We start from the raw sequence: 14,268 nt of genomic DNA, 5'->3' as shown, positions 1-14,268 counted from the left end.
AATTGTTGGGGGGACACAGCAATTTGTTTGGATTAAGAAACAGGCTGAGGGGGGTGGCCACCATGCCCCACACCATCTTCCAGGGCCACTCCCAGCCCCAGGGCTTGGCTGCAGAGCTGAACACAGGCATGATGGGGAAGGGGCTGCCATTTCTTCCCTGAGAAGGCCACCGCCTGTGATGGCATTCCAGTTGGGAGTGCCTTCCAGGCAGAGGGACAAGGCATAGCCAGGAAAGAAGCCCTGGGTTTGGGGGTTCCTGGGGAAGGAGGTGCCACCTGGACAAGACTGGGGTGTCATCCCCAAGCGGGAGAAGCCCTCAAGCAGTCTGGGCAGGGTGCTGGGACCCACCTGTGTTAAGAGGCCACTTTGCTGGGTGGGTTTGGCTCACAGGGAAGGGAGCCGAGCTGGTGGGCAGCCAATAGGGAGACGAGGCTTCTAGGGACAGGAGGGTGGAGGTGAGGGGCCCTCGCCCACCCTCCATCCTGCTCAGGAGCCCTAGGGAGCCCCCTCTGCTCCAGTGGACAGCCTGGGGCTCACAGGAAGCTGAGCAGGCCTCACTTGACCCCCTCCCGCCAGAGCTGCCTGCCTGTCCCTTAGGAGAGGGAACGGGGCAACTCCAGGAGACCCGGCAGCGAGGCCTTGGCTTACCATTGGCTCATGCCTGGGACCAGGAGTGGCCCTGCATGGGAGGCAGTCTCGAGGTGCGGGTGTGAGGCAGTTCCTCAAGGCCAGCAGAACCAGCCCGGGGGCTGCGGGCTGGGCCAGATCACCCTGCTCTCTGCAGCCCCGGGGAGGTCGGGGGTAGGAGGAGGCTGCAGTAGAGCTGAAGGTGGGAGGGGCATCTGGGGATAGAGAAAGGGAGACACCTAGAAAGCTCCGGTGTGGGGACTGCCCTGAGCAGCAGGCGCTGTTGGAAGGGGAGGGGCCACATTCCTGTCCTGCCCGCGTGGGCTGGGCACTGCTCCTCTAGGGAAGGGGCTCCAGCATGGCTTGCCCACAAGTTTTGGCAAAGATAGGCCCCTTCCAGATCCCAGGGCCCCCTTTGCTAACTGGGCCTTGGGGCTGACAGTGAATGGATTTGAGGCCACAGGAGGAGACTGATACCAGGCCTCGACCTCCCCTCCTTCTCATCCATGTGAGTCCTAATAGAGCCCAGGACAGCTCGCCCTCCAACCCTGAGGAGGAACCTCTTAGATGGACTCACACAGACAAGGAGTCTGGAAGGATCTCCCGCAGCTGGTGGCCAGAGGTCAGCTAAGGATGCGACGGCGACCCTGGTGGAACCCTGTGGGACAGGCGGAGGCAGACAGGCAGGTCGCAAGGGTGGGCTGCCGGGGAGTTTGTCTCCGAGTCCTTCTGTGCAAACCGTGGGAAGGAAGACTGTTTTTCCTTGAATATGCAAAAAGAAAGCAGCAGTCCTTATGCTGGCCCAGAACTGCCGGTTGAGAGAAAAGTGAATTTCCGTTTCCAGAAGTAGGGCTACAGGCAAGGTGGGGCTATAGGCCAGGTTCTCACTGGCCCATGCTGGGCACAGTGGTGCAGGACACTGAGTGGGAGCAGACTCCTGGGACCCCAGGAATGTCACCTTGTTTGGTGCCCTCCTTCTCATTTCCACTTCACAGATAAGGAAACCGAGGCCAGCTGGGAGGAGGCACTTTCCCTTGCCGAGGCCCAGAGCTAAAGGCGGCAGATGGGGGCTGTAGCCTCGGAGCCCACAAGGACACCTGGGGCCTCAAAAATGAGGACTGGGATGGCTGATCTGCTGGGGGAACAGAGGGAGCAGCTTTAGATCTGGGCATGGAGAGGGACCGAGGCTGGCCTGTGCGGGCTCGTTCTACCGGATGACGAAGGCAGGTGTCCCAGGCTCAGGAGGTGGACGGGGCAGGTGTGGCTGGAGGTGCAGCCAGAGATCCCAGGTCAACCCTGGAGGGACAGGCAGTTCCTGGTTTCTTCTAAACATTAGCTTCGAAACTTCCAGAGTTAACACACTGGAATCCTGTTGCATATTATTGAGCTTCCAGTCTGGGGTGCTGCATGGACCACATTGAATGCCCAGGGACTCCATTGGGCAGATAGAGGGGTGTCAGGAGCATGGAGTCAGCCCAGCTGGCCTGCAAACTGCAGATACTGGAAGGCCTGTCAGGTGGGACCTCCCGTCACCAGGCAGATCTTAACAGGCCTCTGCTTCTTGGTGGAATGTTCTGGTACATTGGCAGGACGCATTGGGAAAAGCTACCTGTCCTCAGGCCATGTCCCCCACACAGTCTCATTTTCCTCCACTTCTGAACACTTCTCTCCCACCTCCCTGCCAAGATATACCTTGCTGGGACCAGGCATCCTGGAGTTCCCCGCTTGGCAGAAGCCCAGAAAGGCCGAGATAAACCCTGCCCCTTGGAGTCACCAACACCAGAGGGACAGAAGTGGGGGCTAAAAAAGAACTTAAGGCCAGGTGCAGTGGCTCATGCCTGTAATCCCAGCACTTTGGGAGGCTGAGGCGGGCAGATGACTTGAGGCTAGGAGTTCGAGGCTAGCCTGGGCAACATGGCAAAATCCCATCTCTGCTAAAAATACAAAAATTAGCCACGCATGGTGGCTCATGCCTGTAGGAGGCTGAGGTGGGAGGATCGCTTGGGCCCTGGAGGCCAAGGCCACAATGAGCCATGATTGCACCACTGCATTTTAGCCCAGGTAACAGAGCGAGAGACTGTCTCCAAAAAAAAAAAAAAAGAACTTAAACCTCAGCATGGCAGAGCTGTGTCTGCAGACCCTTATAACTAACACGCCTAATAACCATACCACGTTGTGAAACTAATCCCTCCTTTTCATTTGCAAGTAACTCTTCCCCCGCCCTTTTTTTTTTTTTTTTTACTGTTAGAAGCTTGCAGTGTATTTTTCTGCTCAGCCATGATTTTTTAAATTAGTATGTTAATAAATGTCTTGGCGTGCTAAAATGAATCTGTTTGAAACGTACCTGCATGCAAACTATTCTAGGACAACTCAAGTTTTAGCTGCTCTGTGTGCGTTGTGTATGGGAGTCATCTGAAGTGTTTTTCCTGTGTTGTTCACAACCCGTTAAGCCCCTGGGATAAAGCTGATTAAAACTGGGATTCCCCAGGGTACCCCTGTCCAGCCTGTTAGCCCAGTTCCAAGCTCTTCCCAGAGAAGCGCCCCGGGCTTGTGCCCACCAGCATTCGCTCTGTCCGGGTGAGTAACTCATATTTCTTTCTTTCTCCTTTTTTTTTTTCTCCTAAACTTTCCAGGTAAAAGTACACCTGTAAGCCAGCTTGGTTCCGCAGACTTTCCCGAGGCCCCCGATCCATTCCAGCCACTCGGGGCTGACAGCGGCGACCCGTTCCAAAGTAAAAAGGGGTTTGGGGACCCGTTTAGTGGAAAAGACCCATTTGTCCCCTCCTCTGCAGCTAAACCTTCTAAGGCCTCTGCCTCGGGCTTTGCAGACTTCACCTCTGTAAGTTGAGTCCTCCGCCTCCGGGCCACCCCCCTCCCTTCCACTTGCAGCTTCCCTGGGATTTTTGTCTCCTTTTAAAGGCAAACCTCCCAGCTTCTTTAGCCTCTTGGTACCTCACACTCTCTGTCCCTCGCGTTATTTATTCTACACTGCCACTTCTGTAAGAAAAACAGTTTCTCAATAAAAAACAAAAGAGCCGCGGTTTGGATGCTCTATCATAAGGGCACGTTTTCTTCCAGCAGGGAGGCGGGACCTATCTGTCCTTCACGGTAGATTCTTTGTATTATTTCTGTCGCACCGAGGCTGTTGTGTTCACTGGTTTTTGGAAGCCAAGATGTCAAACACTTCTGAAGTATGAAAAGAAGATTGCAAAAGTTACATTAGGGTTCTGCTGTCCCCAAAAAGCCCTTTGTGCACAAGTTCTCACAGTCCCGCCCCATGCATTTTGTGCCACAAGTACAAATTGAAGCACTTCAGGCAGATCGCACCAGGGAAGAGCAATTTGAAGTTGTTGTTTTTTTTAAAGCTTTTAAATTTCAGTTACCAGCTCCAATGAAAAAAAGAAATCCAGTCTAGAACAGCCACTCTGAAAGCCAAAACAAAAAGAGCTCAAAAAAGCTGTTGAGCAAAGTTAAGTGCCTTTTCGGAAGCAAATCCCGGGATTTTGAAAGCCTGGCTTTGTTTTTCTCTGTGTGAAAAAATATTCCAGATTGTAACATGCCGTCGCTTCAAGGAGTTTTTAGTAGCTTCCTTGATACATGAAAATCTTGTTCTCTGAAAGCTTCAGGTGTTGTCTTCCCAGAATTGGTTTCACTGTGTGTGATGCACTCGCTTTCTTCCTTTGGGCTTGTTAGTTCCTTCATCATTAGGTGTGAGACGTGTTATTTAGAGATGCTTCGACTCCTGGGATGGCTCTTTGAACACAAGCCCTGCCATGTCAATGCACAGAAAGCACCCGATTTGTTTCTGAGCCATCTTGATGATGTCTACCATACACAGCTATCCTATGGCTTATTTATCAATTTATTTATTTTGGTGACAGGGGCTTGCTGTGTTGCCCAGGCTGGTCTGCATTGGCATGATCAGAGCTCACTTGTAACCTCGAATTCCTGGGCTCAAGCGATCCTCCTGTCTTGGCCTCCTGAGTAGCTGGGACGACAGGTGTGCAACACCACGCAAGGCTAATTTTTAATTTTTTTTTTGTAGAGATAGGGTCTTGCTGTGTTGCCTGGGCTGGTCTGGAACTCCTGGCCTCAAGCGATCCTCCCACCTTGAAGTACTGGGGTTACACGTGACTGGCCCGTGTGACTTATTTAAATCGCCCAAGACCCTGACCTGTTTCTGGCTCTTGGTGACCTATAAATATTTTACAACTGCAGTGAGTTTGATTTTGTTGACCCTAGATGTGCACTGGGGGTCTATACAAAATGGTGACATTGTTAATAAAAGCCAGAAACAAAACCTGCTTTATCTAGAGTTTCTTGAATAGCCCTTCATTTATTTTCTGGTGGAAAAATATTAAATGCTGATTTAAAAAAAACAGAGCTCTTCACACATGACTCAGGTACTCGTACTCTGTCTTGGGTAGGGAAGAGTTAGGTAAGTGGGGTGAACGGCAGCTTGAAGAAATGACTGTTCTCTTTCTGAAATTCATAGTTCTATTTCCTGTGACCCCAACCCCCAAAGGTCTCGTTTTTTCGAAAAGCATAAAAAAAAAAAAAAAACCCAAAGGTTTCAAGGTGTCATTTGGCTTAGCATTTCTGGTAGTTCCAGAGCAATTGTTAACTTCAGTTTTAAAATAGCGCCAGCCGTTTTATCACCCTCATCTCCTGGTGGGAGAGCAAATTCCACCCAGGCCTGGGTGCAGCCCTGCTGTTTTCTGTTTTATTTTTTTTTCCTAATTTTTTAGTTTTTACATTTTCAGAGATGAGTCTTGGTCTGTTGCCCAGGCTGGAGTGCAGTGGTGCAGTCACAGCTTCACTGCAGCCTTGACCTCCTGGGCTCAAGCAATCATCCCGCCTCAGCCTCCCATGTAGCTGGGACCTCAGGCGCGCACCACCACATCTGGCTAATTTTAAAATGTTCTGATAGAGACAAGGTCTCACTTTACTACCCAGTCTGGTCTTTGAACTCTGGGCTCAAATGATCCTCCTGCCTCGGGCTCCCAAAGTGTTGGGATTACAGCCATGAGCCCCTGTGCCCGGCCTGTTTTCTGTTTAAAATCACTTTTCCCACTGCAAATACCCCAGTTTTTTCCAGAGGAAATTATCAGATAGTGTACTTCAGCCACTCTGAAGGGATGGGGTGAGTGAAGACAGGACCCTTAATTGTTTTTGTTTGTCCCCTTGGGTTGTATCATTGTCTAAAATCATCCATAACCAGCTCTCCTCTGGGGACTCAAGATGACGTCTCTCCATGTTCACGGCATTCGGGGGCTCAGCGGATCAGCCGGTGGTTTCTGGGTTCACTGGATCTTGACTATTTGTGCTAACTTAGAAGAGGGCACAGCTGCTTCCTCTGGTTTGAATGATTCCACTTCCCTGAGCAAATGCCAAGAGGGCTGTCTGACTGCCCGGCAGATTGGCAGCGTGACTCTTTCAGCGTGGACGTTCTGAGACTGCTGTTCAGGGCACGTTTTTACCGTGCAGGAGCAGCCCAGTCCATGTTGGCAGTCAGGGGGGCCCAGGTCACCCGCACCTCACTTGTGAAGGTGGTGCCCTAGCGGTGCCTCTCCAGAACCCTCTAATTTACAAGCCCCAAATTTCCATCAATGGGTTATTTGCGTGTGTGGCTGTTCCCGGGAAACCTCTTCCCTCTCTGGTATTTCTTTAAAAGCAGGCCTTTCTGTCTCAGGTAAATGTGTGTATTAGGAAGTGGCATTTCTAGGTTAGCAGAACGGTTCTTTTGGAAGTTCGCATTAAGAGTAGTGTAAATACCAGATCAGCTAGGCCGTGCTTTGAATTATTGAAGGAGTTGGATGCAATTTCAATGTCAGAGTAAGTGAATGAATGGGAAGTGGCTAGGCGTGTCCTGCACATGGTGGGGTGGACGTGCCATCAGACACCTTGGAGCGCCAGTGAGGACAGGTGCCGGGTGCCTCCCGGGGCCATCCCATCACCCAGCGTGCCGAGCTGTCTGAACTGCGGATTTCCAAGAGGCTGCTGAAATGAACCACTTATTTGCTTCTGAAAATGAACTGCATCCTGAGTGGGCAGGTGTCGGCGAGGGTGGTGTCATGCCCCTACGGTGTCTCGGTTCCATGGTAATGCCAGAGGGAAGCAGAAATCAGAGCCAGTGTGTTTCCCAGCCGCTGTTGGTTTTGCATCGGCCACACCCACAGACATCCAGATTCTGGCCCGTGTGACCCACCCAGATACAAGAACTAGAAGGTGGCCCCATCCAGGGCTGAGACAGCAGACACAGAGGGAGCTGCGGAGTCCCCTTTCAGGAGAGCTCTCCCAGGCCTCACAGCCCAGCGTGCCTCCTAAGTGCATACAGACCTCACCAATGCAAGTCTCCACAGTGGATTCGTGAGCTGGCCTTGAACCAGTCGACTCTGAAGGCACCGGGAACTTTCCTACTGACACCTTTCATTTGGAAACACAGACCCCTCAAGGGAAGGTGCTTCAGTGACACTCTGTGACACGGGGGCTCAGCGGGGCCAAAGGCGGCCAGGGGGCTGTGGTTCAGACCCAGCAGGCCGGTTACTTGGCCGTTCCAGGCTTTGATTTGGATCCGGGCGAACATTGCCGTCAGCTCCCACCCACCCTGTCCTCAAGGCTGGTGGAGGGTGAGATCCCCGTCAGCCGCGCTGTCTCCCTCCCACTGTTGTCAGCAGCACCATGGAATAATTTCCACCTGCACTTGTTGGTTTTTCCTTATTTTTCTCCCCATGAGGTGTTGGAAAATTCCTCAAACTGGGGTGGGGGGGACGCTTATCTGTGCCCATGGCAGTGACACAATGGTGGGGAGGGAGTCTGACCTGGAGACTCATCAGACCCCCAAGTGTTTAGCTGGGCAGTGCCTCTTTAAGAAGTCAAGACTTAGCCCTTCCTCCCAGAGACATCTTTTCTTGATACTGACACTCCGCCTGTCCCCCATCTGGGTCCTGAGGCCAGCTAGAGGGAGGCCTCCAGGGCTCCGCATCCCCCTCACTGCCACATCTGCCTCCCAACCAGGTTTCTTGCATTTACCCGCTCCTGCACCTGACCCAGTCCCCCCAGCCCTGCCATCTGGCCCTCATCTCTCCTGCTTCCCGCTCATGCCACCATCAAGCCGTGAAATATCCAGACGCTGCCAATCTGATCACCCAACTCGCTCGCCCACGGAGCCTCCATGGGGAAATCCCAGCTCCTTCCTGGGGCCCACGAGCCCCTCCTCAGTCTGGCTTATCCCACTCCATGCTTCATCCTGGCAACCCCAAGGTCGGGCACTGAGCCTCACACCCAGAACCTCGCAGGGACGCATCCTCCCTGTCAGTTTCAGCCGGTATCCCGCTCCCCACAGGCCTGGGGGGGAAAAAGTCTAGAGTGTGAGCCACCCCTTCCCTGGCCTCAGTGTCCCCAGCTGTCAGAGGGACGAGATGACAGTGGGCCCACCCCCAGGTTGTCACGCAGACCTAGTGCTGCGTGTGGTGGAGAGGCCGTGAGTGTTCCTGTGTGCTTCCTTCTCCCACCTTCCTGGGGGAGTCTGCAGGGCCCTCCTTGAGAGCCTAGGTCCTTGGGTCCTGGATCGTTCTAGGATTGTTTGTATATTTCTGTTTCCAAGGGTGCCTGGGGAAGAGCCACTGCGCATGTTATCTTTGGTGTTACTCCAGTGTTGAGCAGAGAGCTGGTCAGAGGCAGTGCATCGCAGAGAGATGTTAATAAGGGAATCTTTTGAATCCCTAAGCGGCAGCCGCTTTCCTGAGGGGGCCGATGATGCCAGTGACCTCTCAGGGAAGTCTGGGACATGGGGACCCACCCTGGGGGAGGAGCTTGTGGGATGTGGCTTTTCTTTTCATGCCTAAAGTACTTTAAGTTGTTTGAAATCACCTATCTCAGCATCAAGATGGTTTTCTCCCTTTTTTAAGTTTTTATTTTAACTGAACATTTTAGAAAAACCCCCCAAGGATAAAAACTTGACTAAATGGCAGTGTAAATGCCACAACTTTTGTCAGTGTTCTGGGAGAAATTGACCCTCAGACCCGGGTGCGGTGGCTCACGCCTGTAATCCCAGCACTTTGGGAGGCTGAGGCAGGTGGATCACAAGGTCAGGAGTTCAAGACCAGCCTAACCAACATGGTGAAACCCTGTCTCTACTAAACATACAAAAATTAGCCGGGCATGGTAGCGCATGCCTGTAATCCCAGCTACTCAGGAGGCTGAGGCAAGAGAATCCCTTGAACCCGGGAGGCGGAGGTTGCAGTGAGATGAAATCGTGCCACTGCACTCCAGCCTGGCGACAGAGCGAGACTCAAAAAAAAAAAAAAAAAAAGAAAAAGAAAAAGAAAATGACCCTCAGAGGGTCTCAGCGCTCTCTGGAGCATGGCCAAAGGTAGAAATACCGCATTCCCAGAGTGCAGAATTGACTGCACCGTGGGGCTTTAGAGCCATGCACGCTCGAACTTCTCCATCTTTGCACCTCTTGGCCACCAGCATCAAGGGCCCATCCTCACTTCTCTGCGTGGGGCAGGGTGGCTGTTTTTTTTGAGGCCCAGAGGTCACGGTTAAGGTCACACTGAATCACATGCATCCCGTCCGCTCTGCTTTCCAGATGGGCCTGAGACAGGATCGCACGCCCACTGGGCCCAGCCAAGACACACTTATCTCCTGTACATCGGACCCTCCGCTGGGCGGTGGGCAGGACCCTGCCCCCTCCCACTCATTCCCTACCTCCCTCCAGCTTGCAGGTCCCAGCCCCAGGGCCACATCACCCACTCTCCGTTTTTCCTTTGCAGTTTGGCAATGAGGAGCAGCAGCTGGCGTGGGCCAAGCGGGAGAGCGAGAAGGCGGAACAGGAGAGGCTGGCGCGGCTGCGGCGGCAGGAGCAGGAGGACCTGGAACTGGCCATCGCGCTCAGCAAGGCTGACATGCCTGCCGCCTAGGCGAGGGCCGTGTGTAGGCGGGACAGGGCACGGGCGGGTTCCAGAGAGGGGGACAGTGCAGATGTCTATATATACACACACACGCCGTCGCCACCGTACTCCGAGGACCGGGACTTGGGGGCTCGTTCAGGGTGAGCAGACTCAGCTGCAAGACCTGGAAAGGTCATCTCCTGGGGAAGCCCTTACAGAGGCCTTGGCCACCACTTCTGCAGGTCCGTCTCTGCACTGTGCCATCCCCCCCGGGGCTAACTGCCTCCCGCTGTTCCTCTGGGAAGGAACACACAGCGGTCAGTCGAGGAGAGGAAGCACCCAGGGCTTCCCCGCCTCCTCCCTACTCATAGCTGCAGACATCCCCGCCCGCCCTTCCACGCATCAGTCAGACACTCCCCCAGTGGTGTATGCACTCATTGTATAAAATGAAGTTTGAATGATTAATATAAAATATTTTAATACAAAACAAGAGAAGCTTCTTTAATCTCTGTAAACATTGTTTTCCCTGCATGGGTATCAGGAAGCAGATCAACCAGGTGGAACATTGCTCTTTAAATCTTAAGTTTTTACTTTTTTTTTTGTAATTTTTTTTTTTTTAAGAGATGAGATCTTGCCATGTTGCCCAGGCTGGTCTCAAACTCCTTGACTCAAACAATTCTCCTGTCTCAGCATCCCAAAGTGCTGGGATTACAGGCATGAGCCACTAAGCCCTGCCCATTGTTATGTTTTAACCAACTTTATTTTTTAGGACAGTTTTAAACCTGCAGAAAAATCACAAAGATACAAAGAGTTCCCAAAAGCCCCTTAGACAATTTATCCTTAAAAAAAATTTTTTTTTGAAACAGGGTCTGAGCTCTGTCACCCAGGGTGGAGTGCAGTGGTGTGATCTCAGCTCACTGCAACCTCCACTCCCCCGGGCTCAAGTGATCCTCCCAACCTCAGCTTCCCAAAGGGCTGGGATTACAGATGTGTGCCACTGTGCCTGGCCAGTTTTAAATTTGCAGAAAGATCGCAAAGAAAATACGAAGGGTTCCCATAAGCCCCTTACAGAGTTTACCTTATTTTTAACATCTTACATTACACATTACTTACATCCTAATTAATGAACCAATACGGATTCATTATTATTAACTAGAGTCCATACTTTATTCAGAATTGCTCTGTTTTTTTGGCCGGGTGCGGTGGCTCATGCCTGTAATTCCAGCACTTTGGGAGGCCGAGGTGCGGGGGGATCACCTGAAGTCAGGAGTTCGAGACCAGCCTGGCCAACATAGTGAAACCCTGTCTCTACTAAAAAAACACAAAAATTAGCCGGGCGTGGTGGTGCGCACCTGTAATCCCAGCTACTCGAGAGGCTGAAGCAGGAGAATCACTTGAAACTCAGGAGGTGGAGTTGCAGTGAGCCAATATCGTGCCATTGTACTCCAGCCCGGGCGACAAGAAAGACACCATCTAAAAAAAAAAATGCAGGTAGGGCGTGGTGGCTCACACCTGTAATCCTAGCCCTTTGGGAGGCCGAGGCAGGTGGATCATTTGAGGTCAGGAGTTGAAGACCAGCCTGGCCAACATGGTGAAACCCCGTCTCTACTAAAAATACAAAAAAAATAGCCGGTTGGTAGTGGAGCATGCCTGAAATCCCAGCTACTCGGGAGACTGACGCAGGAGGATCACTTGAACCTGGGAGATGGAGGTTGTGGTGAGCCAAGATCGCACCTTTGCACTCCAGTCTGGGCCACAGAGTAAGACCCTGTCAAAAAAAAAAAAAAGAAAAAAAAAAACCTCTGTTTTTCCCCCTAATGTCGTTTTTCTGTCCCAGGATCCCCCGTGACATTCAGCCCTTACCTCTCCTTAGAATTCTCTGGGCTGGGTGGAACCCCCATCTCTACTAAAAACACAAAAATTAGCTGGGTGCGGTGGCAGGCGCCTGTAATCCCAGCTACTCGGGAGGCTGAGGCAGGAGAATCGCTTGAACCCAGGAGGCAGAGGTTGCAGTGAGCTGAGATCACACCGCTGCACTCCAGCCTGGGTGACAGAGTGAGACTCTTGTCTCAAGGAAAAAAAAAAGAATTCTCTGGGCTGTGTGAGTTTCTCAAACGTTGTGTGTTTTTGATGACAGTTACAAGGAGAACTGGTCAGGTGCTTTGTAGAATGTCCCTCCACTGGGATTTGTCTGATGTTTTTCCCATGACTAGATGCGGAGCTGGACTTGGGGGAGGAAGACCGCAGAGATGAAGTGTATTGACATCAAATCACATCAAAGATCCATGTCATCAACATGACTTAGAAGGCTGGTGTTGACCTGGATCCACTGGACATAGATTTATTTTTATTTATTATTTTATTTTATTTTGGGACAGAGTTTCACTCTTGTCACCCAAGCTGGAGTACAATGGTGTGATCTCAGCTCGCTGCAGCCTCCACCTCCCAAGTTCAAGCAATTCTCCTGTCTCAGCCTCCCGAGTAGCTGGAATTACAGGCATTAGGCAACATGCCTGGCTAATTTTTTGTATTTTTAGTAGAGATGGGGTTTTGCCATGTTGGCCAGGCTAGTCTCAAACTCCTGGCCTCGGGTAGATTTATTTTTAAAAAGCAGTTTTTCAACCTCAGATATTTTGTTACATAGACTCGTCTCAGGGCAGTAATTCATGAGATTGAAAATACAGGGCCGGGCGTGGTGGCTCACGCCTGTAATCCCAGCACTTTGGGAGGCCAAGGCGGGTGGATCAAGAGGTCAGGAGATCGAGACCATCTTGGCCAACACAGTGAAACCCCGTCTCTACTAAAAATACAAAAATTAGCTGGGCGTGGTAGTGGGCACCTGTAATCCCAGCTACTCGGGAGGCTGAGGCAGGAGAGTGGCTTGAACCCGGGAGGCAGAAGTTGCAATGAGCCGAGATCGTGCCACTGCACTCCAACCTGGTGACAGAGCAAGACTCTGTCTCAAAAAAAAAAAAAAGGCCAGGAGCAGTGGCTCATGCCTGTAATCCCAGCACTTTGGGAGGCCGAGGTGGGAGGATAACTTGAGGCCAGGAATTCGAGACCAGCCTGGCCAACATGGTGAAACCCCATCTCTACTAAAAATACAAAAAATTAGCCGGGCGTGGTGACAGGCACCTGTAATCCCAGCTACTCAGGAGGCTGAGACAAGGAGGATCGCTTCAACCTGGGAGGCAGAGGTTGCAGTGAGCCAAGATCGTGCCACTGCACTCTAGCCTGGGCAACAGAGCGAGACTCCATCTCCAAAAATAAAAAAAGAAAATCCTCAGGAAAAGGAAGAGAAAAAATATTGGCCATCCATTAAGTGGAAGTGGATCATCATAAAGGTCGTCTTCCTCATCATCTTCCCATTGAGTAAGCTGAGGAGGAGGAGGAAGCCTTGGTCTTGGGGTGGCAGAGATGGAAGAAAATCCACATACAGGCAGGGCACAGTGGCTCATGCCTGTAATTCCAGCACTTCAGCAGGCTGAGGGGAGTGGATCACCTGAGGTCAGGAGTTCGAGACCAGCCTGGCCAACATGGTAAAACCCCGTCTCTACTAAAAATACAAACATTAGCTGGGCGTCGTGGCAGATGCCTGTAATCCTAGCTACTCGGGAGGCTGAGGCAGGAGAATCACTTGAACCTGGGAGGCGGAGGTTGCAGTGAGCTGAGATCGCACCACTGCACTCCAGCCTGGGCAATAAGAGCGAGACTCAGGCTCAAAACAAAGAAAATCCACATATGACTGAACCCACCCAGTTCAAACCTGTGTTGTTCAAGGGTCATCTATAAACCATAAACTGAAGTTTATGGTGGATTTGGGCGAACGTAGAGATTCCAAACCTTTGGTAATCCCCCTTTTCCAGGTTATAGACCCTCGAGGGGTCCCTGCAGTCCTGGAGACGAGGGTGTTGGGAGGGGACGTCTTCTTGGTGCCCATGGAAAGGGCCTGCATTGTGGATTGGGGCCTGGTGGGGCCTCGTGTTGCTTTGTAACCTCTGAGATGCCCCTAATCTTCTCTGCAAAAATGAGCAGCTTCCTTAAAGTGGTCATGGCCGGAGGCAATTCCCAAGACTTCCTTCCTCCTGCAGGAAAACCCCAGAGTGAATCTGAAGGTCCCATGCCGTGTGCTTCTGCCATGATAGATCCCGTTGGAGAAGGCGCTGAGTCACCTCTCTCCAGGGTAGTCACAGCTTTGGCACCATTTGAAGGAAGGTGAGACTCACACTCTATATTTGGTTTGGGACGTCACAATTTTCACAGCGATTCAACTTCCATTATCTTGTTGGAAACTCAAAGCAACCTTGTAGATGAAGAGGGTGGATGTTAGCCCATTTTCCTGATGGGAAAACTGAGACTCATTCCCTGCAGTCATTTGCCCAGAGCTCCGAAGCCAGCCAGGGGCGGAGGCTCGTTTTGCTGATTTGAGAAAAGAATTGAGGGTTTCTTAGAAAACTTGAGGGTTTCTAGTTTCTTGTTGTCTTCTGCTTATTTGCATATTCACCGTACCCAGAAGAGGCAGGTGATGGCTCTTGATATCTTAGAAATGGAAAACCAGGTATTGAATTAGGAGCTCTTACCCAGGGGATGGGACGTTTTTAGGGAAAGCAGTGCACCCCTGAATGCACATTTGCCGGTTTTTTGTTTTTGTTCGTTTTTTTTTTTTTTCTTTTTTTTTTTTTTGAATCAGTCTTGCTTTGTCGCCAGGCTGGAGTGCAGTGGCGTGATCTCAGCTCACTGCAACCTC

At 51.6% G+C, this 14,268-nt stretch overlaps 1 protein-coding gene across 6 annotated transcripts in view; it reads left to right on the top strand.

Annotated features, from left to right (window-relative positions):
- The window catches only part of EPS15L1 (epidermal growth factor receptor pathway substrate 15 like 1), a 117,018-nt gene extending 107,010 nt beyond the window's left edge, over positions 1-10,008 (top strand). For 2 of the 6 annotated variants that reach the window (XM_002828861.6, XM_063719339.1), the window contains 2 exons: positions 3,261-3,466; positions 9,405-10,008. In XM_002828861.6, coding sequence (XP_002828907.2) covers positions 3,261-3,466; positions 9,405-9,551 — 353 coding nt within the window. In that variant the 3' untranslated portion in view covers positions 9,552-10,008. Of the gene's footprint in view, positions 1-3,260; positions 3,682-9,404 lie in introns of those variants that run through there. The other 4 variants (XM_009252924.4, XM_009252925.4, XM_054539870.2 and 1 more) reach the window with 2 other exon arrangements.
- Positions 10,009-14,268: the final 4,260 nt, after the last annotated feature.

This window comes from Pongo abelii, chromosome 20 (genome assembly GCF_028885655.2).
Source record: "Pongo abelii isolate AG06213 chromosome 20, NHGRI_mPonAbe1-v2.0_pri, whole genome shotgun sequence".
Classification (NCBI taxonomy): Eukaryota; Metazoa; Chordata; class Mammalia; order Primates; family Hominidae; genus Pongo; species Pongo abelii.
This window is presented reverse-complemented; position numbering and strand designations above follow the sequence as displayed.